Source organism: Muscardinus avellanarius (genome assembly GCF_963383645.1).
Source record: "Muscardinus avellanarius genome assembly, chromosome: 9".
Taxonomy (NCBI): Eukaryota; Metazoa; Chordata; class Mammalia; order Rodentia; family Gliridae; genus Muscardinus; species Muscardinus avellanarius.
Genome location: NC_137795.1, coordinates 95,097,784 through 95,118,233, shown reverse-complemented (window position 1 = coordinate 95,118,233; position 20,450 = coordinate 95,097,784). Strand labels below are relative to the sequence as shown.

Below are 20,450 nucleotides of genomic sequence, written 5' to 3'. Positions count from 1 at the left end.
CACAAGTGATGCCAAAATTTCATTTCTAGAATTCTAAACATATCCTATTGTTTATTCCTCATCCTTAAATTCCTTAAGAAAATGTGGTAATCAATTCCCCATAGAGTCCATTGCAGAAAAGGAGCTAAAACAGCACAGGAATGACTTCACAGAAGCTGAAACACCTGCAGATCAGCTTTATGGACACAGCCCATTATACATTTTGAAAGTCATTATTATTTTTCTTTTGCCTATGACAAAGATATTCGAATTGTCATAACTTTTCTGAGCCTGGACGCAGACAGTCCAAGAACTCATCAAAGCCTTGCCTCTTTGCGATGTTTTTCGCTGCCCAAACCTCTCTCGCGCTGTAGTTTCTCAAACTCATTATTCACATCGATTTGTGACACCAGCGTAAGGACTTTATAAGTCAATCCTTGTTCCATCAGCTCATCTGTAAAGCGTGTTGTCATGGAAACCAGCTCTGGACTGTAGTAAAAGAAATAAACAAAGCTATATTGAACAATTATGTTTATACTTCTTCGTAACAACTGATATAGCAAATCCTCTTTTGACAGTAATGCACTACTGAAAAATACCAGGATGAATTATAAACTAGTTTTTTTCATCATTTTTAAATTGCCGAGTTTCAATAAACTTCTAAATATAATCATCTTTATTTAAAAACAAAACATAGCAGGTTTAAACCATTGTGTCACTTTTTTGTTGTTTTTGTGATACTGGGGATTGAATCCAGAGGCATTCTACCTCCAAGCTATCCCGCCACCCCCATTTAATTTTTTATTGGGAAACGGGCTCTCACTATGTTGCCGCGACTGGTCTCCAATCTATGATCCTCCTGCCTTAGCCTCCCAAGTACTGGGATCACAGGCAGGCGCCACCACACCTGGCCCATTGTGTCATTCTTTTTTTGTGTGTGTGGTACTGGGGGTGGAACCCAGGGTCTTTCTACCTCTGGATTATACTATCAGACCTATTTTATATTTTATTTGGAAACAGGGTCTCACTAAGTTGCTGAGAGCCTCACTCAGTAGCTAAGGCTGGCTTCGAACCTGTGTGATCCTCCTGTCTCAGCCTCCCAAGCGCTGGGATTACAAGTGTGCACCACCATGCCTGACCCATTGTGTCATTCTGACAAAATAGAAAAGTATTACTACTCAGCTTATTTTATATTTTTTACCAAGACTATATAAACTAAGTGGAAATTTCTTCTACTATTAAAATTATGCTCTTCGAGTAATTGCAAATTAACCTCTGAAATCCCAAGAACCAACCAGACCTGAGTTCTAGAGTCCATGTCTTTCCTCGCCTAGACTGTACCAAGGCTTTCAGGGAATTTGCGATACACCGCTTTCCATCCCAGTACAAAAGAACAGCTACTAATCCTCTGGTGAGGCCAGGGAAATGTGGCTGTTGGTGTTCTCCTAGAAAAAGAAGTTGAAAAATAATTTTAGTAAATACACAAATGTGTTCAGGATGAAACAAAAATCACTCTCACTGAATCTGATTCTGAATTCTCATCTCAGAATCTCAGAGTTTAATAGCACCTAAGTGTTGTTTACTTCACCTACCCATCCACTGTTTCACTCTTTACTCAACATCATCAAAGGTCCATCCAACCTATGTTCTGTGTCAATCTCAATGTTGTCCGCTGCATCTAAATTTACCCAATGGCCATTTTACTTAAGCTCACATGAAATCTCTCAAATAGAAACAGAAGTTTCTACTCTTAGAGTCTTCTTAGCTTATATTTTTTAAAAAAGGGTTTTTTTGTTTTGTTTTGGAACCAGGGATCGAACCCAGAGCGCCACACCTGCAAAGCAGGCACTTCGCCACTGAGCTACATCCCGGCCCCTCTACTCTTAGAGTCTTCTGTCAACAACTTTTTTTTTTTTTTTTGGCGGTATGCGGGGTGGAACCCAGGGGCATTCTACCTCCGAGTAATACCCCCAGCCCTATTTTTTAGTCTTATTATTCTTATTCTTTATTTTGAAACAGGGTCTCACTAAGTTGCAGAGGGCCTCACTAAGTAGTAGCTGAGGCTGCCTGCGAACCACGATCCTCCAGTCTCAGCTTCCCAAATGCTGGGATGACAAGTGTACACCACCACGCCCAGCTTTAGTCATATTATTCTTGAAACAGGGTCTCACTGAGTTTCAAAGAACCTCGCTAAGTAGCTGAGGCTGTCCGCAAAGCACGATCCTCTGGTCTCTGCCTCCCAAATTCTGGGATTACAAGCGTGCGCCACCAAGCCCGGCACCAACCTTTTTTAATTCAAGTTCACTCATTCTTTTAGCCTGCCCGCTTTCGAGTGAGTTCCACTTTGCCTGAGAGAGAGTACCTTGCATAGTATCAGCCGTCTCCTATAGCTTTCTTCTCTCCTGTCCCAGTCACCACTCCATTGTATTCCCTTCGATTCACCGCCTTGCTTTCCCCTCTGACACAGGTGAGTTCTGCTCGATGCTCTTCGTCCTCCTGAAGGCCCCTAATTCAATCTGATTCATGCCTTCTCATTACCTTAAACCTCAACATCTTTGTGAAGACTTTTCTGTATGATCCAATGTTAACTTACTCTTCTTCCCTCTGGCCTACTGCTAAGTTGTACTTAAACATGAATTAATATATTGAATTACCTCAAAACTATTTCTTTTTTTTTTTTTTTTTTTTTGCAGTACTGGAGATTGAACTCAGGGACATTCATTACCTCTGATCTACACCCCCAGTCCAATTTTTTATTCTTTATTTTGAAACAGGGTCTCAATAAATTGCAGAGAGCCTCACTAAATAGCTGAGGCTGGCCACAAATTTGCAATCCTCCTGTCTCAGCCTCCCAAATACTGGAATTACAAGCACGTGCCACCATGTCTGGCTTTCTTAAATTTAACAATATACTGCTACCCCAAGCTTAACCACAAAATATTTCATCCATTATTCACTTACTGGATAAATACTGGGTGCCTCCTATGTGTCTGCAACTAAGGGATATAAATAAGCCCTTCACGTGTTATGCCCATGAAAGACGGGCATACTAACACATGTGGGAACCAAGGGTCTATTTCAGGCGAGGCCACTCCACAAAACACACGAAAACTGAGGGATTAACTGAATAAAAGTAAAACTAGTCAGACAGCTGTTGGTAACTTGGGAAGAACCCCAGTTTTGTTCCTGCACTTCTACCCAAGTGGAGGGCTCAGGGGCCATGCCCTTTTGCACTCAGACTGCCTGTTTTCTCCTCTCAAAATTATTTCTTCATCTTTCTAAATGACTGGACTATATGTTCCTTTATACTACTTGGTTTTATTCAACTTTATATTGCTAGGGTCTTATCACAGTGCCGGGCATAAGGTAAACACAGAATAAAATATTTTTTAAATGAGAGAGCTCTGAGTTAAAACTCATGTATGTCTTATTAACGTCCACTACTCATAAGGGGAAATTACCTGCCTCATTCACAATATCTTATTTCTTTAAATGTAGTGTTAAGTCACAAAGGATTTCGGTAGGCATGTGGTATCTTTAGACATTAAACTTCCATTCAACTAAAGTGCCTGTACTTTGTTCACATCTCTTCTGTTACAATTAAAATAAACTGCCTATTTTATAAAAATTTCAATCTCTTCTCTACACACAATAATTTCTAAATTATTCTGAGTTGCATATATTTCTGTTAAAGTCTCCACCAACAACGTTCTAGTGCAATTAAAATAAAATTTAACTAACTTTCATGGCCTACGAGACCCAACACAAACTGGTTCCTAATGTCTTCAGAGTTGCCTCCACTCTCCTCCCCATTCCTGATGCTCCAATCTCAGTGGGTTTTTTGGTATTTTTTTACCCTCAAACACGACTTTCTCTCCACTGAAGTATCTGCTATTTAATCTGCCTGGACAGCCTCCCCAACAGGTCTGGGGGCCTGGCACCTTCTCACCCTCCGGGCCTCAGGTCACTGTCCTCATCTCAGACCTTGTCAAAGAACTCTACTGAGAATTAGCCCAACCTGCCCCCACCGCTGTATGTCCCACTGCCTTATTTTCTTTCCTATTGCTCCTTATTATTCAAATTATCATATTTTTGACCTAGTCCTTCATCATCTGAATCTACCCCCTAGAGAAACTCTAGAAAAGGAGTGAGCTTACCTTTATGACGATAAACGCTTTGTGCTATACACTCTGGAGATGCAACCTATTACTGTTGGCCAATAAGTTACCATATAAAAGCCTGCCTAGGCTCAGGCCTGGTGGTGCAGGCTTTTCATCCACCATTTGGGAGACTGAGACAAGAGGATCACAGTTTGCGGATAGCCTCAGCTTCTTAGTGAGGCCCTGTGCAACTTAGTGAGACCTTGTTTCAAAATAAGGAATTAAAAAATAGGGCTGGGGGTGAAGCTCAGAAGTAGAATGCCCCTAGGTTCCATCCCCAGTCCCACAAAAAACAAACAAAATTTGCCTTAAAGAAGTTCAATTATTTTGTAAACCCAGTAACTTAGAAGGCTGAAACAAGAGGATCACAGGTTCTCAGCCAGCCTGGCCCACTTAGTGATGTCTTCCGCAATTTTAGTGAGACCGTGTTTCAAAATATACAATAAAAAATAGGACTAGGGGTGTAGCTCAGAGATAAAATGCCCTTAGATTCCATCCCAGTATCAGAAAAAAAAAAAAAATTTCAATTACCTTTAACAACTAATCACTAAGCCAAAGTCTTCCCTTTAATCAAAGCTAAACAAAAGGAAATATATGAATATATGATTTTGTCAAGTCAACCACATTCTTAGGGTCTACTTTGGAATCTAAACAGTAAAGTATCTTCAACCACGAGCACATAACTTTGTAACTCTGCGCTCCCTTACCGTAACACCTTGTCAACCTACCAGCAAGGAGAAGCTCAACAGCTGCCAATTCCCCGATATCAAAAAGGTCGCTGAGAATAAAGGCTTCTTTAATGAGTTGTTCAGGAAGAAGTCGGGTCCCCTGTTGACCCTGGATGGCAACGCCCTCTGTACTGGCTTTCTGAACCTTCTCATGCTGTTGAACATTTTTTGGCTGGAATGACACAATTAAAATCAAGTAATGAACATACTACATTGGAGAAAAGATCCTAAAGTGTTATTTATAAAAGTTTATTCGTGATAATGTAGACTAGTAACATGACAAACTGATTTATCAGATAATCAAGAATGAGATCTTTCTGTGGTAATATTTTGCATTATTTAACTTTTTCTGAACTTAAAAATTTAGAGAAAGCATACAAAGTACCATTCTATTCCTCACGTTTCTAAGGAATGTTTCCAACTATATATCTAATTTTTTAAAAACCTAAGGTCTTCAAATGGAAATAAACAAATGAATATATGAATTGTTAAGTTACTTTGTAGAGTGAATCATAGCTCATTAATATAAGATGTGGCCTTATTTTCTAAAAGAATTTTTGATCCAAATATTTAACAAATGACGTACAGCAATAATTACCTCACAGACCATAAAATCTTCCAAGTTTTAGATCTTAGAAAAGGCTACATAATTACAATCCCATAAGTATTCCTTAGATGGTCATGTTAGTATATAAAAAATTATCAAAAGCTAGAAAGAGTTTCCAAATCTGAAATTTCTCCACTGAAATACTGTATTCTTACTTGCAAAAGACTTCAAGATGATAATGATACAAAAGAATTAATTCAAGCTAGGCAAGGTAGCACATGCCTGTAATCTGTACTTGAGGCTGAGATAATAGGATCACAGGTTCGAGGCCAGCCTTAGCAACTTAGCAAGGTCCTCAGCAACTTAGTGAGACCTTATTTCAAAATAAAAAATAAAACAGGGCTAGGGATGTAGCTTACAGGAAGAATGCCTCTGGGTTCAATACCCAGTACAACAACAAAACAAAACAAAAAAAGAAAAAAGAAAAACATAGCTCACACAACACTATAAGCATAGGTATAGGTTGGAAATTCTAAGGCATCTAGCATTTCTGAAATATACTGAATTTCTTAAATCATCTTCAAATATTAAGTTTCTCTTAAATTCAATAATAATGTCTATGGAGAACAAAAAAAAGGACTCTAATTGCTCCCAGGAGAAATTAGATTTTTAAAAGAGAACTGGAACCACTAGGCTAGTTCAAGTAGCACTTATGTTTATTTATATGCAATAAGTTTACTTGCTCCTTCAATCCAGAAAGACAGAGACACAGACAGGCAAATCCAAGAAGCAAAAAAGAAAATTCCCTACTGGATTTCTGAACAACGAGATGAAGTCAGGTTTGTGTTTCTTCAAAATCATGTCAAGAAGGTGGACGGCTTCTGGTTGTCTTCTCCAAAGAGCATTTCCCACTGTTTGCCAAATGTCTTTGTACGGGCCCCACAGACTAGCAGCTTGAAGAAAAAAATAAAATAAAAATAGCATTAAATAAAACATACATTTGAAAATTAATGTGAGGTTATCGTCTACACAGGTTAATCATACTCATGGCTACTTTTGGCAGGAGGGGCAATAGGGATTGAACCCAGGGGTTCATCTCTGAGTCACACACCCAATTCCTTTTTTTTTTTTTTTTTTTGGTGGTACTGGGAACCCAGAGGCTTTCTACCTCTGGGCTATACTCCCAGACCTTTTTTTTAATATATATTTTATTTGGAAACAGGGTCTCACTAAGTTGCTGAAAGCCTCACTAAGTAGCTGAGGCTGGCTTCGAACCCGTGCGATCCTCCTGTCTCAGCCTCCCAAGTGCAGGGATTACAAGCATGCGCCACCACGCCCAGCTAGTTGTTGTTTTTTTTTTTTTTTTTTTTTTTTTTTTAACAAGATCTGAGACCCTATTACTGAGAGTCTAGCTAAACTGCTGAGGCTGACCTTGAACCTGCAATTTTCCCAAGTACTGGGATTACAGGCACGTGTTGGTTTCATGGCTACTTTTTAATATAAGTTATATAAAAACCAAACATTTATAACAATAGTTTATTTGAATTCTTGTATAAACATCATCTCATGTTGTTTTCTAACACCATAAAATCAAATAAAATCTTAGTAAAGTGGAATATCAGCTGAACCTGTTTTTACTCCCTTATTAGCTGTGTGACCCAGAATGAGGAAAACATCCTCTCAACTTTGGCTTCCTTTTATATAAAAGAGGAACACCATCTGCTCCAAAGGGTTATAAGTTTTTGAATCAGATAAGTTCAGTAAAATTCGCAATACAATGCTTGCCATGTTATAGGCACTTAATAAAGGTAAGTGCCTCTCCTTGCCTCCTGAATATCCCAGTAAAAAGAAGGAATAGGAAAATACCCAGTTTTTGTAAAACAACAAATTTGCCTTAGAAAAAATGTACTCTATCTTGGTGGGTCACTGGTTAGTATAAAACAGCATCAGCCCAGGCGCCACAAGAGTAAATAAACACACAGAAAAGAAATATGTACTTTTATAAATTCATTTAAAAAAAGAACCATTTTTCCTGTGTGATACCAGGAGTTGAGTCTAAGAGCTTTTTTTTTTTTTTTTTGGTGGTACTGGGGTTCCTAGAAACCCTTCTACCTCCAGGCTACACTCCCAGACACCTATTTTTTACATTTTTATTTGGAAACAGGGTCTCTTTAGCCAGTGAGACTGGCTTCGAACCTGCATGATCCTCCTGTCTCCGCCTCCCAAACACGGGGATTACAAGCATGCACCACCACACCCGGCTTACTTATTTTTGAGGATACAATCCAGGGGCATTCTACCACCAAGCTACACCCCCAGCCCTATTTTATTTTTATTTTGAAATAGGGTCTCACTACTTGCTGAGGGTATCCTCCAGCCTGTGATCCTCCTGTCTCAGTCTCCCAAGTATTGGGATTACAAATTTGTACCACCACGCCCAATTCCTACTTTACCTTTTTATTCTGAGACAGGGTCCCACAAAGTTAAACAAGGCCTCGTTAAATTCCTGAGGCTGGCCACAAACCTGCAATCCTCTTGTCAAATCTTCCCAGGGATTGTAGGAGTGTGCCACAACATCCATCTGGACCACATTTTGATACATACGTGTAGTAACAATAATAGGTAAATCCACTGAACTACACCTTCAGCTCTTTTTCTTTTTTGATGGTCTCTTAAGTTGCTTAGGCTGGCCTGGAACTTGCAATGCTCCTTCCTCAGCCTCTCAAGTCATTAAAATTATAAGTGTGCACCACTATGCCCAGCCAATAATAGGGTGTGTGTGTGTTCCTGAGCCTTAACGTTCATTCATAGAGCTTAAATGTTTTTAGATAAATTAATTTGGCTGAGTTTAGACAAATTTGAGGAGGCTTATCTAGGTGTGATCTTAATTTCACTTGAGCTATTTGCCATTTATTTCCAACATACCTAAATTCGTCTCCTGAAACATTTTCAGTTTCCCAGAATTATATATGGAAACAGTATAGTGTTTGCAGTGCACTGATGCCAGAGTGCCTTGGTTCAAGCTCTGTTTACCAGTGTGACATCTTAGTGGAGTGTCTGATCTCTGCCCTAGTTTCTGTTGTTGAAAAATGGAGGAAGACAGCATTGACTTCATAGGGCGTTGATATAATAATACATGTAAAGAGCGTGGGACCATGCTTAGTAGCACGCAGCAGAAGCTCAGAATTACCTATTATTAGCCGATCGTGGTAGTGCATGTTTATAATCTCAGTATTTGGAAGACTGAGATAGGAGGATCTCAGGTTCACTGCCCAGATCAGCAACTTGGTGAGGTTTTCAGCAACAACAACAAAAAAAAAAACAGGGCTGGGGGAGGGGGGTAGCTCAGAAGTAGAATGTCCCTGGGTTCCATCCCCAGTTCCACAAAAGGTATATAAATGCTGAAAACATATTAAAACGAAGGAGCTGGAGGTGTAGCCCAGCAGCAGAATGAATGCTTGTCATGTGCCAAGCCCTGGCTTCAATCTCTAGCACTAGGGAGATCGGCCACGAAGTGATGTGTCAGATATTTGGTGTAGGGATATGGAAGAATGGGAATCAGCATGTCTAAACCTTCCTTAGGAAGAGAATATACGGTCCCCTACTTTACTTCTCCTACTTTAATCCCACATTTGCCTATTATCTGATTAAACATATAGCTCTCCAAGCCGGGTGGAACATGCCTGTAATCCCAGTTCTTGGGGAACTCAGACCTTTTTTTTTTTTTCTTTTTTTTTTTTTTTGGTGGTACTGGGGTTCCTGGAAGCCCTTCTACCTCCGGGCTACACTCCCAGACCTATTTTTACATTTTTATTTGGAAACAGGGTCTCCTAAGCCAGCGCGCGCGGCTGGCTTCGAACCTGCGCGATCCTCCTGTCTCTTGCCTCCCAAGCGGGGATTACAAGCGTGCGCCACCACGCCCGGCTGAACTCAGACTTTTTTTATTTTGATGCTGAGGGTCTCATTAAGTTGCAGAGACTGGCTTTGAACTTGTAATCCTTCTATCTCAGCCTCCTAAGTTCTTAGATTGCAGGTGGACCACACACTTGGCTCAGATCTATTTATATATTAGTAATGAAGTTACATATTTGATATTGTTATCCCTTCCTCTTGACAAGATGTAAACTTAAAAGGAAGGCTTACATTTCTTTAGTATATACTTATCCTCCTTGTACTAGGGGTTAATTCCAGGGACATATTAAAACGGAGGAGCTGGAGGTGTAACCCAGCAGCAGAATGAATGCTTGTCATGTGCAAAGCCCTGGCTTCAATCTCTAGCACTAGGGAAAAGTAAAAAAAATTTTTTTTTACTTTTAACTTAATGAAACAGGGTCTCATTAAGTTGCTGAGGGCCTCATTTAAGTTGCCGAGGATAGCCTCAAACCTGCAATCGTCTTGTTGGTAACTCTGAGCTACATTCCCAGCCCCCCCACCCTTTTTTTTTTTTTTTTTTTGTAGTACTGGGGATAGAACCCGGGGGGTATTCTACCCCTGAGCTACACCCCCAGCCCTATTTATTTTTTATTTTGAAACAGGGTCTCACTGAGGTGCAAAGTAACTACTCACTAAGTAGCTGAGGCTGTCCTCTTTGAACCACTATCCTGTCTCAGCCTCCCGAATGCTGGGATTACAAGTTTACAAGTGTGTGTCACCACACCCAGCTTATTTTAAAACAAGATTTTGCTAAGTTGCTAAAGGCTGGCCTTGAATCTGTGATCCTCCTGTCTCAGCCTCCCAAGTACTGGGAGGTATGGGCTACCATTCAGCTTAAAATTATGTACTTGATAGCAGCTACTACATAGAACATAAATGAGATTATATGAGACAATAAAAACACAATATTCATTCTAGTGGGGGACACAGTAGGTGCTCAATAAATACAATCCTTCACTTTTATAAGATAATTTTGGGGGATGCTGGGGATTAAACCTAGGGGCAATCTACCTCTGAGCAACACCCCAGACCTTTATTTATTTATATTTTGAACCCATTTTGCTAAGTTGTTGAGTGTCTCACTAAATTGCTAAACCTGGCCTTGAATCCTTAATCTTCCTGTCTGTCTCCCCAAGTACTGGGATTACAGGTGTGCAAGACAAGTTCGTGTGTTTGTCTGTTTTTGCAGTACTGGAGATGGAACCCAATGGCATTCTATCTCCGAGCTAACCCCAGCCCTATTTTTTATTCTTTATTTTGAAACAGGGTCTCACTGAGTTGCAAAGAGCTTCATTAAGTAATAAATAACTGAGGCTGTCCTCGAGCCACGATCCTCCTGTCTCAGCCTCCCAAATGCCAGGATTACAAGCGTAGGCCACTATGCCCGGAACATAGTTCGGTCTTTAATAAAATAATTTATGACATTTCTGAAACGGTTTTATTTATGAAACTCTGCTTTGGACAACTTTTCAAAAGTATCGGTCTTGTGTTAAGCAAAACAAATCAGTACCAAGACAACAACAAAACGCTGCACAGGCAAGAAAATATGCCCAGAAAAGAGTCCTCTTAAACGAGATTACCTACACACATCTACCACACAAATACTCATTTAACTGTACCCATGAACTTAAGAGTGTGTCTCAGTGGAGGTATTAACATTCTGAGCAGGAAATTCTACGTTTTCAGGATTGCTCCGCCCCGAACATTCTTTTGGAATCTTTCTTTGCCCAGCGTACTACGAGCCAGTACGGCATCCCAGGGATTCTGACAGCCAACATGCACCCGCTCTTAAGAGAATCCCGGGCGTTCTTAAACACCAAAAGTCGACCCACCCCACATCTCCCATAGTTCCTTTACTGCTTTCTAGGTTCTACCGCGAAAGTCTACTCCTACAAAGGCAAAGGTCCTGAGCGGGACCACACCCGCTGAACTGGGAGACATCAGCAGAGCCTGTGGAAAACCCCTTTCCCTGCCATCTTCCGTATGGCAGGCTTCACGATCTAGGGCCCTCGCAGCCTCCAGGACCACCCTAATGCACCCCAAAAGGGGCCCGGGTGCCTGCGTTCAGACGCCGGTTTCCAGCCTCTGCTCGTGGCTGAAAAATATCTCGGGTCGTCTGGCCTCATTGCTAGAGACGATGACCCGCATCCTGGAGAAAACAGACCACAGACACATAGCGGACTGGGCCAGGGAGAGGACCAGATTCAGCCCTGAGCTGCGAGATTGCAGGACCCGATCCAGCTGACCCAGCCCCTCGATCTCCACTCACCAAAGCCAAACGCAAGGGCAGCAGCCGCAGCGCCCAAGGCGCGCCATTCAAACTGGGGAGGGGCGGGACTCCAGGCCGGGAGCCAGAGCAAAACCCGAGCCGCGCATGAGGGACGGCCTGGACTCCGAGGAACCTCACGACCCCGGCCTCTCCCGCTAGGAGGCCGCCGTCGCCCTGCCCCATGACCCCTCTCCTGCCTGGCCGCACTTACCCGAATTTACCGCCAACAGCGTCGCCATCTTGGAAGCGCACTAAAGGGCCCTCCTGGCGCAAGGAGGACCCCGGGAGGGCCGGGGCTGCCCGAAGCGGCGCCTGATCAGGAAGGCGCCACGCCGACCCTCCGAGCGGCGCGCCCGGCCGACCCCGGCCCTAAGCGGACTCTGTGCTGGGTCGCAATCACCAAGTTTGCGTGGGGGCCATTCCCATTCTAATAAGGCGAGGGCAATCCGTTCAGAAACTAGGGGTCCTCAACTGGATGTTAAGTGCGCAATGCATTCTGGGACTCGTAGTTTCTTCCCAGTGATGAGTGAAGCCGCTTGGATGGCGGTGGAGAAAGTAGGGAAGTGGAATGGAGAAAGCTATTCCAAGGCTAGTTATTAAAATGACGTCCACTGCTGGGTGTGGTGGCACACGCCTGTGATCCCAGTTCTTAGAAGGATAGCACGTTCCAGGCCAGCCTCAGCAACTCAGACCCTGTTTCCTGATAAAAAATAAAGTAGGGCCAGAGAGAGGGGGATGGCTTAGAAGTAGAATGCCCCTGGGTTCAATCCCCAGTACAAAAAGAAAGAGGCCTATTTATAACAGCCTATTTATTATTATTATTATTATTATTATTACTATTATTATTATTATTATTATTATTATTATTATTATTTGGGTGGGGGAATAGGGTCTCTCAGTAGGTTGCTGAAGTTGTCCTTGAACTTGTGATCCTCCTGTCTCAGCCTTCCAAGTACTAGGATTACAGGCGTGCCACCACACCCGGCTCCACTTATGATATTATGAAAGTCATACATCCCAATCATTATATACTTTTTAAGTTAAATCTTCCTTGCATTACTGTCTTGTCTTGGGGAGTTTACTGTCACTAAGTGTCCGTGACATTTCAACTTACTAAGTGTATTAAGTTGACAGATTCATATAGAGCAAAAATAATCAAATAATTTTTATTATCAAGTTTTCAGGCATATATAAAATTATCCACCCAGGTTCAAAACCATCCCGTTTCACTCTACACTCCTAACACAGGTTATTTTGAGGCAAATTCCAGACAATTTCATAACTCCAAGTGTTCTTCTACGTAAGCACCCAAAAGTGTGTCAGCATTCTTGGGGTGGGAGGTGAATGGGGATTGAAACCAGAGGCATTCTACCTCCAAGCTACATCCCCAGCCCTTTGGGGTTTATTTGAAATATTATTTTTTGTTTTGAAACAGGGTCTTGCTAGGTTGGCAAGGCTGGTCTTTAACCTGTGATCCTATTGTCTCAGCCACCCAAGAACTGGGACTACAGACGTGCACCGCCAAACCCAGCTTCAACATTTTTTTTAACTTACAAAATTTTAGTTTGCTAATTTTCAAACTAAAATATCATCACTACTCATAGGTGGGGTCCCTCCCTTCCTCCACGGGACCCCACAGCGGGGACAGGAGGTGGAACCCTCAAAGCCAGAAGCGGAGATGTCGGGAGACTCCAGGTGCCCTAAGACTCCAGGTGCCACAGACTCCAGATGTCTCTAGAGAATAGGCATTCCCACGCTGCTAGCTCCACCCCAATACCCCGCTATCAATACCCGTACTTCCTCTCTGACCATGTGACTCTGCCGTCCAAACATGACTCTGCTGACCGACTCTGCTGCCTGCGTGACACGGCTGATCGGTCACTTGGTCCCTTCCACCACGGCTGGCAGGCCTCACCCAAAGGTGCTGGTTGATTAAAGAGGCCTTTAATAACTTGGCTGGTGTTTGCCTCCTTTGTGACCCCTAACTCAATTTCAACGTTACAACTACCATTTACTCTCATATACCAGATATTTATAGAATTTTATGTGCATAGGGTTTGGAGTGTAATCAGTAATGGAGCTGTGCTTAGTACACTCAAAGCCCTAACTTCAATCTCCAAATAAAAGAAGGAGAAAAAAACAACTTTACAAGCACTATCTTATTTAATCTCTGGATCAATTCCATTGAGAAGATGAGGAAATAGTCTGTGTACCTTATAATCTCAAATTATCAACTCCCCAACATTCTGAATTTGGAAGAAAATAGGGCTCATGTTCCCATTTCATTGTTAATAAAGCAGAACCATATAATTTAGACAAAATTATAGAGTATGATATTAATAATATCAGGCATTTAAAAAGAAGGAAGAATATTATACATAGGTTGGGGGTGTAGGTTAGTGGTAAAGTATTTGCCTAGCCTGTATGAGGCCTTGGGTTTGATCCCCCAGGTCTCCCTTAATCCCCCAAAAGAATATTAGTTATTTTTTTGTGTTTGTGGTACTGGGAGTGGAATCCAGGGGCCCTCTACTACTGAGCTACACCCCCAGCCATTTTTATTTTTTATTTAATTTTATTTATTTATTTATTTGGTACTACAAATTGAACTACAAATTTCTACCTCTGAGCTACACCTCCAGCCCTATTCTTATTTCTTTTCAAACAGGGTCTCACTAAGTTGCTGAGGCTGACCTTGAACCTGTGATCTCCCCCCCTCAACCAAGTAATGGGATTACAGGCGTGCACCACCGCACCCGGCATATTCGATCTCTTGAACAATAACATTGAGTGACACATCCTACATTAGTCACTGGTAATTTTTTGAAAGTCATCACTATCTAGAGACAAATGCCAAACTAGAGTGAAAGTGGTTCTAAGGACTGAGAGAGAAAGAATGAAAAGGCTAAGGGCATTTTTAGGAAGTTTAGCATGAAAAATGGAATAATACTGAATGGGAACCTGACAGGAAACAGTGTTCAAAGATAATTCCTTCTCTGCACTATTACAAACCTTCCCCCACACACTTTTAAGCCCACACACCCAGGAGATCACTTTGCTTTCTAGGAAGGAACTCTTGAACTCCCAGCAACTCCTCCTTGCCATCATTACACTTACGAGCATTCTCCCTCTGCTACAGATGCCTTCACACCGGGTATATCATTGTCATCATACCCCTTCTGAAATGACTCAGTAGGTCACCAGTGACTCACTGTCACGTTCCAAGGGTGCTTTTCTGGATTTCTCAGAAAGTATCTTCTCCTGTGGACTATGGGGCACCATCACTCTTGTTTTCTTCCTATCTCTCAAGTTTTGTTTTTTTTTTTTAAGCTTCCTACGTAGAGTTCTCTTCCTCTTCTCATCCATTAAATTTGGCTCTTTCCCTGCGGTCAACCCCCAGCCTCAGTCCTTCTCATTCTACTCCTGTCTCTAGGAAACCTAGTCTAGCCAGAGGACAACTGTTTGCTGATAGATTCTGTATTTGTATCTGCAGCCTGGTCCTCTCTCCTGAACTCCAGGTTTGTACATCCCACTCTATTCTCCACATCTCTCTTGACTGTCGCAGAGAGACCTCAAAATTAACATGTCCAAAAACTTCAATTATTGTTTTTCTCCTAAAACTCTGCCATCTGTAGCCACTGAACTGCCAAAGTCAGAAACCCGAGCATCATTCTCTATTCTTCTATTGCCAAACCTTCCTGCCTTAGAAATCTTTCTGGAACCTCTTGTGTTTTCTCTGTCTCGTCATTTTTCTTTGCGGGTCTCTTCCTCCTGCACTTGGTATTTTGCAGTTGTCTCCATTTCGCTCCACCTCATCCATCTCTAACAGACTCCCAACGTTATTTTCTTTTATTAATTACTTACGTATTTATATGTAAGTGGTACTGGGTACTGGGGATGGCATCCAGGGGCATTCTACCTCTGGCCTATACCTCCAGCCCTAATTTATCTTATTTATTTATTTATGGTGGTACTGGGGATTCTTACCTCTGAGCTACACCCCCAGCCCTTGTATTTTTCATTTTGGAACGGGTTCTCACTACGTTGCTGAGGGCCTCCCTAAATTCCTGAGGCTGGCCTGGAGCCTACACTTCTCCTGTGTCAGCCTCCCAGTACTGGGATTATAGGCTCATGTCACCATACCTGGTATCCAAAGTGATTGGGGGGGGGGGTTCTTGGAGCGGAACCCAGGGGCTTTTCTACCTCCAGGCTATACTCCCAGACCTATTTTATACTTTATTTAAAAACAGGATCTAAGTTGCTGAGACCCTCACTAAGTAGCTAAGGCTGGCTTTGAACCTGTGCAATCCTCCTGTCTCGGCCTCCCAAGAGCCGGGATTGCAAGCATGTGCCACCACACCTGGCTCAAAGTAATTTTTAAATACACAAAGCACGCAGTGTCCTTGTGCTCATCAAAACTTCTCAATGAGATCCGGTCATGGTGGTGCGCGCTTGTAATCCCAGCATTCAGGAGGCTGAGACAGGAGGATCGCAGGTTTGTGGCCAGCCTCAGCTACTTAGTGAGTCCCTTTGCAACTCAATGAGATCCTGTTTCAAAATAAAGAATAAAAAATAGGGCTGGGGGTGTAGCTTGGAGGTAGAATGCCCCTGGGTTCTATCCCCAGTATTAAAAAAAAAAAAATAATGAACAACTTCTCAATGATCTTCTCTTACCTATGAGCATCATTTGAAAACTTCTTAGCATGGCACTCAGGATACGTCCAGATAGGATCCAGACTCTCACTCTCTTTACCATGACCTTCCTTCTATACCCTTTACTCTAATCCTTCTGGTACCACATGCTAGGGATACCAAGTCCAGCTGGCTTTGCACCTGCTGTGCTATCCTCCTGGAATGCCCTTCCTTTCCTTCCTCACCCTGTTGTTCACAGACCACCCACCAAGTTAACCTCCAATCATGATGCTCTTCCAAGCCTCAGGGCCTGGCCGGTGCTGCCTCCATGATGCTACCCCATGATGCTACCATTGGTCCCACTCCACCACCCCAACTGAATTGGACTCCCTGATTCAGGGCTCCCTACATCTCTACTGTATGTTTACCCACCTCTATGATGATGCTATGCCTTATGACAATTGTTCCCCCCACTAAAACTGTTATATTCTTATAGCAAACTGTTCTTATAAGGCCCCGAATTAGTCAGGTATAGTGCCACACATTTATAATCCCAGTACTTAGGAAACTGAAAAGGAAGGATCACAGGTTGATGACAAGCCTCAAAAAAAAATAAAATAAAATAAGCCAGGTGTGGTGGCGCACGCTTGTAATCCCTGTGCTTGGGAGGCGGAGACAGGAGGATCACGCAGGTTTGAAACCAGCCACGCTGGCTTAAGAGACCCTGTTTCCAAATAAAAATGTAAAAAATAGGTGTCTGGGAGTATAGCCCGGAGGTAAAAGGATTTCCAGGAACCCCAGTACCACCAAAATAAATAAATAAATAAATAAATAAATAAATAAATAAATAAATAAAATAGTGCTGGAGTGTAGCTCAGAGGTAGAGTGCCCCAATAACACACACACACACACACACACACACACACACACACACACACACACTATCCCAATGAATTCCAAATGCCTTAGAACACTGGTAGTCTAGGGTGGAGTAGGAGGCAAATTTGTCATAGGTTTCCATGAGGGACCCACAACCACAGTGTAGCAAATGGTTTGATGGAGGGGCTTCTTTTCATGGGCTAGACTATTACAAGAGCCTTCTGGCTGGTCTTTCTGTCTCCAGTTTGCTTATTTCTAATTCATCTTCCACACCATAATCAAAAGGATGCAATTCCTTCTCTCCCTAAACCTCTTCAGATTTTTGTTTCTACCCTCCTGCCTCTTTGTCACCTCGTCCCTTCTCTGGATCTGTGCCGGTGAGATCTCTTTCTAGAACACCTCTGTCTCTTCTTCCTCTCCTCAGCCTTCGAGCCTCAAGTGAGATGTCCATTCCTATTCCAGGCTAGATGAAAAGCCATCCTGAGCTCTCAGAAGGATTATAAGATTGCAGCTCAGTGAGACCCTGTTTCCAAATAAAGAATAAAAAATAGGGCTGGGGGTGTAGCTCAGAGGTAGAATGCCCCTGAGTTCCATCCCCAGTACCACAAAAAAGTATTATAATTTTTAGCCAGATATAGTATTGCATATCTGTAATCCCAGTACTTGGGAGGGCAGCCTCAGTAATTTAGCAAGACTTTCAGCAATCTAGAAAGACTTTGTTTCCAAACCAAAAAAAAAAAAAAATAGAAAGGGTTGAGGGGAGCCACACATGATAGTGCATGCCTGTAATCCCAGTAGTTGGGAGGGTGAGATACTAGGATCGCAGGTTTGAGGACAGCCTCAGCAATTAGTGAGACTCTCATTAATTTAGCGAGACCTTGTCTCAAAATAAAAATAAAATAGAGCCAGGTGTGGTGGTGCATGCTTGTAATCCCAGCATTTGGGAGGCTGAGATAGGAGGATCTCGGTTCAAAGATAGTGTCAGCTAGTTAGTGAGGACCTTTGCAGCTCAGTGAGACCCTGTTTCAAAATTAAGAATAAAGAATAGGGCTGGGATGTAGCTCAGAGGTAGAATGCCCCTGGGTTCCATTCCTAGTACAGAAAAGAAAGAAGAAGGAAAGAAAGAAAGAAAGAGAAGAAAGAAAGAAAGAAAGAAAGAAAGAAAGAAAGAAGGAAAGAAAGAAAGAAAGGATGGCAGCCCAAATACGAGCCTTCTTAGAGGGTTAGTCCCCACAACATGTCATTTTGGGGGGGGTATCTGCATGCACTGAGCTACAGCCCCTGAACTGCTGTTCTTGACCTCTGACTATCTCAGCATTTTCCCACCCCTAACCTGCTCGTGGGTGAGTAACCTGATGTTGTTCTGAGAAGCATTCCTGTGTTTGCTGTGCAGGCGGAATGCTTGGATTAGTAGCAAGTGGCGTCTTTCCAGGGTGACTCCTCACTTCCAGGATGCTACTGGACTCCTGCTGGTTTGTGGGTGTTTTGATTCATGGCTGTAATTGCAGGGTCCTCTGCTAGACTTCTGTCACCTGTAGCCAAAGGCTTCAATCCACGCTGCACCTCTGCTGTAGGCGAATTGCATTCTTGTGTCTCACCTCAGCTTGCTGACCTTGACATCCGGATCTGGTAGCTCAGTTCAGGCACTAGTTTACCAGCTGTGGGGGCGGCTTCTGCTGCAGAGTAGAAAGGGCCATGTTGTTTAACAGGGACAAGGCCAGGTTGAGAAGTTAGAGGCAGTTCAAAGTAACCATTCACCACCTAAGGGCCACCTGGACACCAATTCTGCTCAGGTAAAACTGTTGCAAGGGAAGAAGGACCCAAGATGTTTTGGAGGCTAATAGAAGAAAGTCTCAGGAGATTGTCCAAGGCTCTGAAACCCAAACAGTGGGAGGCTGTTATAGTCTGCAGCCTCACTCTGAAGACAGGGATGCTACTGTGTGGGTATCATTCCAACTTAGACTGGTCAAAGTACGATGCCAACTAGATTTAACTCTGTTTTGAGGTGGGGGGTGTTACTGGGGATTGAACCTGGGGGCATTATACCTCTGAACTACACCCCCAGTCCTATTTTACTTTTTATTTGGAAATAGGGTCTCATTAAGTTGCTGAGGCTGACCTCAAATCTGGGATCCTCCCAGCCTCTCAAGTACTGGGATATTAGGCATGTGCCACCATGCCCAGCTTGATTTAACTTTTAAAATCATCATTTAAATTGGGCATGGTTTTAATTTCATTTCCTATGTAAAAAATGCATTAAGCAGTTAACACAAGAATTTAGTCTGCTTGAGAGTTTCTTTTTATGAATTAATACATTGACATTCAAGCAGGGAATGGTGACATATCTGTAACCCTACTACTTGGGAGGCCAAGATAGGAGGATCATAGGGAAGAGCTTCAGCAGCATAGTGAGACCTTGTTTCAAAATTTAATAAAGAGCCAAGCGTGGTGGCGCACGCTTGTAATCCCCGCGCTTGGGAGGCGGAGACAGGAGGATCGCGCAGGTTCGAAGCCAGCCACGCTGGCGTAAGAGACCCTGTTTCCAAATAAAAAAAGTATAAAAAATAGGTCTGGGAGTGTAGCCTGGAGGTAGAAGGGTCTCCAGGAACCCCAGTACCACACATACACACACACACACACACACACACACACACACACACACACACAAATGGCTGGAAATGTAACTCAGAATGTCCCTGGGTTCATCCCCAGTTACATAAACAAATAAGTTGACATTCAGATTTTACTACCATTAATTTCTTTTTCTTTTTCTTTTTTTTTTTTTTTTAGATACTGGGGATGGAATGCAGGGACATTCTACCTCCAAGCTACACCCCCAGCCCTACTTTTTTATTCTTCATTTTGAAACAGAGACTCACTGAGTTGCAAAGGGCCTCACTAAGTAGCTGAGGCTGTTGGCAAATCTGCAATCTTCCTGTCTCAGTCTCCCAGAATTACAAGAGTGAGCCACCACGCCCAGCTACTACCATTAATTTCTTGTGAGTTTTTTTTTTTAACATGAACCAAAGTTTTACTGTTCATATCACTCCAGGTAGTTAACAAAACAGATTTTTCCCCCAATATTGGAGAGTGAGCCCAGGGGCAGTCTATCTCCAAGCTATACCCCCAACCCTGTTCTTCATACTTTATTTTGAAACAGGATCTCACTAAGTTGCGGAGGGCCTCACTAAGTACTTGAGGCTGGCTGCAAACCCGTGATCCTCCTGTCTCAGCCTCCCAAGTGCAGGGATTACAAGCATACACCACCATGCTCAGCAACAAAACAGATTTTTAAGCCAACAAATCTAAAGACTAAAAACTAGAAT

The 20,450-nt window shown here is 42.6% G+C and overlaps 1 protein-coding gene across 1 annotated transcript in view; it reads right to left on the bottom strand.

Annotated features, from left to right (window-relative positions):
- Positions 1-11,855, bottom strand: part of NUP205 (nucleoporin 205) — a gene marked incomplete at both ends in the record, with an annotated part of 77,501 nt that extends 65,646 nt beyond the window's left edge. Inside the window, 5 exons of the mRNA XM_080701798.1 lie at positions 309-468; positions 1,280-1,424; positions 4,868-5,039; positions 6,225-6,367; positions 11,828-11,855. Of these exons, the coding sequence (XP_080557924.1) occupies positions 309-468; positions 1,280-1,424; positions 4,868-5,039; positions 6,225-6,367; positions 11,828-11,855 (648 nt within the window). The remainder of the gene's footprint in view (positions 1-308; positions 469-1,279; positions 1,425-4,867; positions 5,040-6,224; positions 6,368-11,827) is intronic.
- Between the last annotated feature and the right edge of the window lie 8,595 nt (positions 11,856-20,450).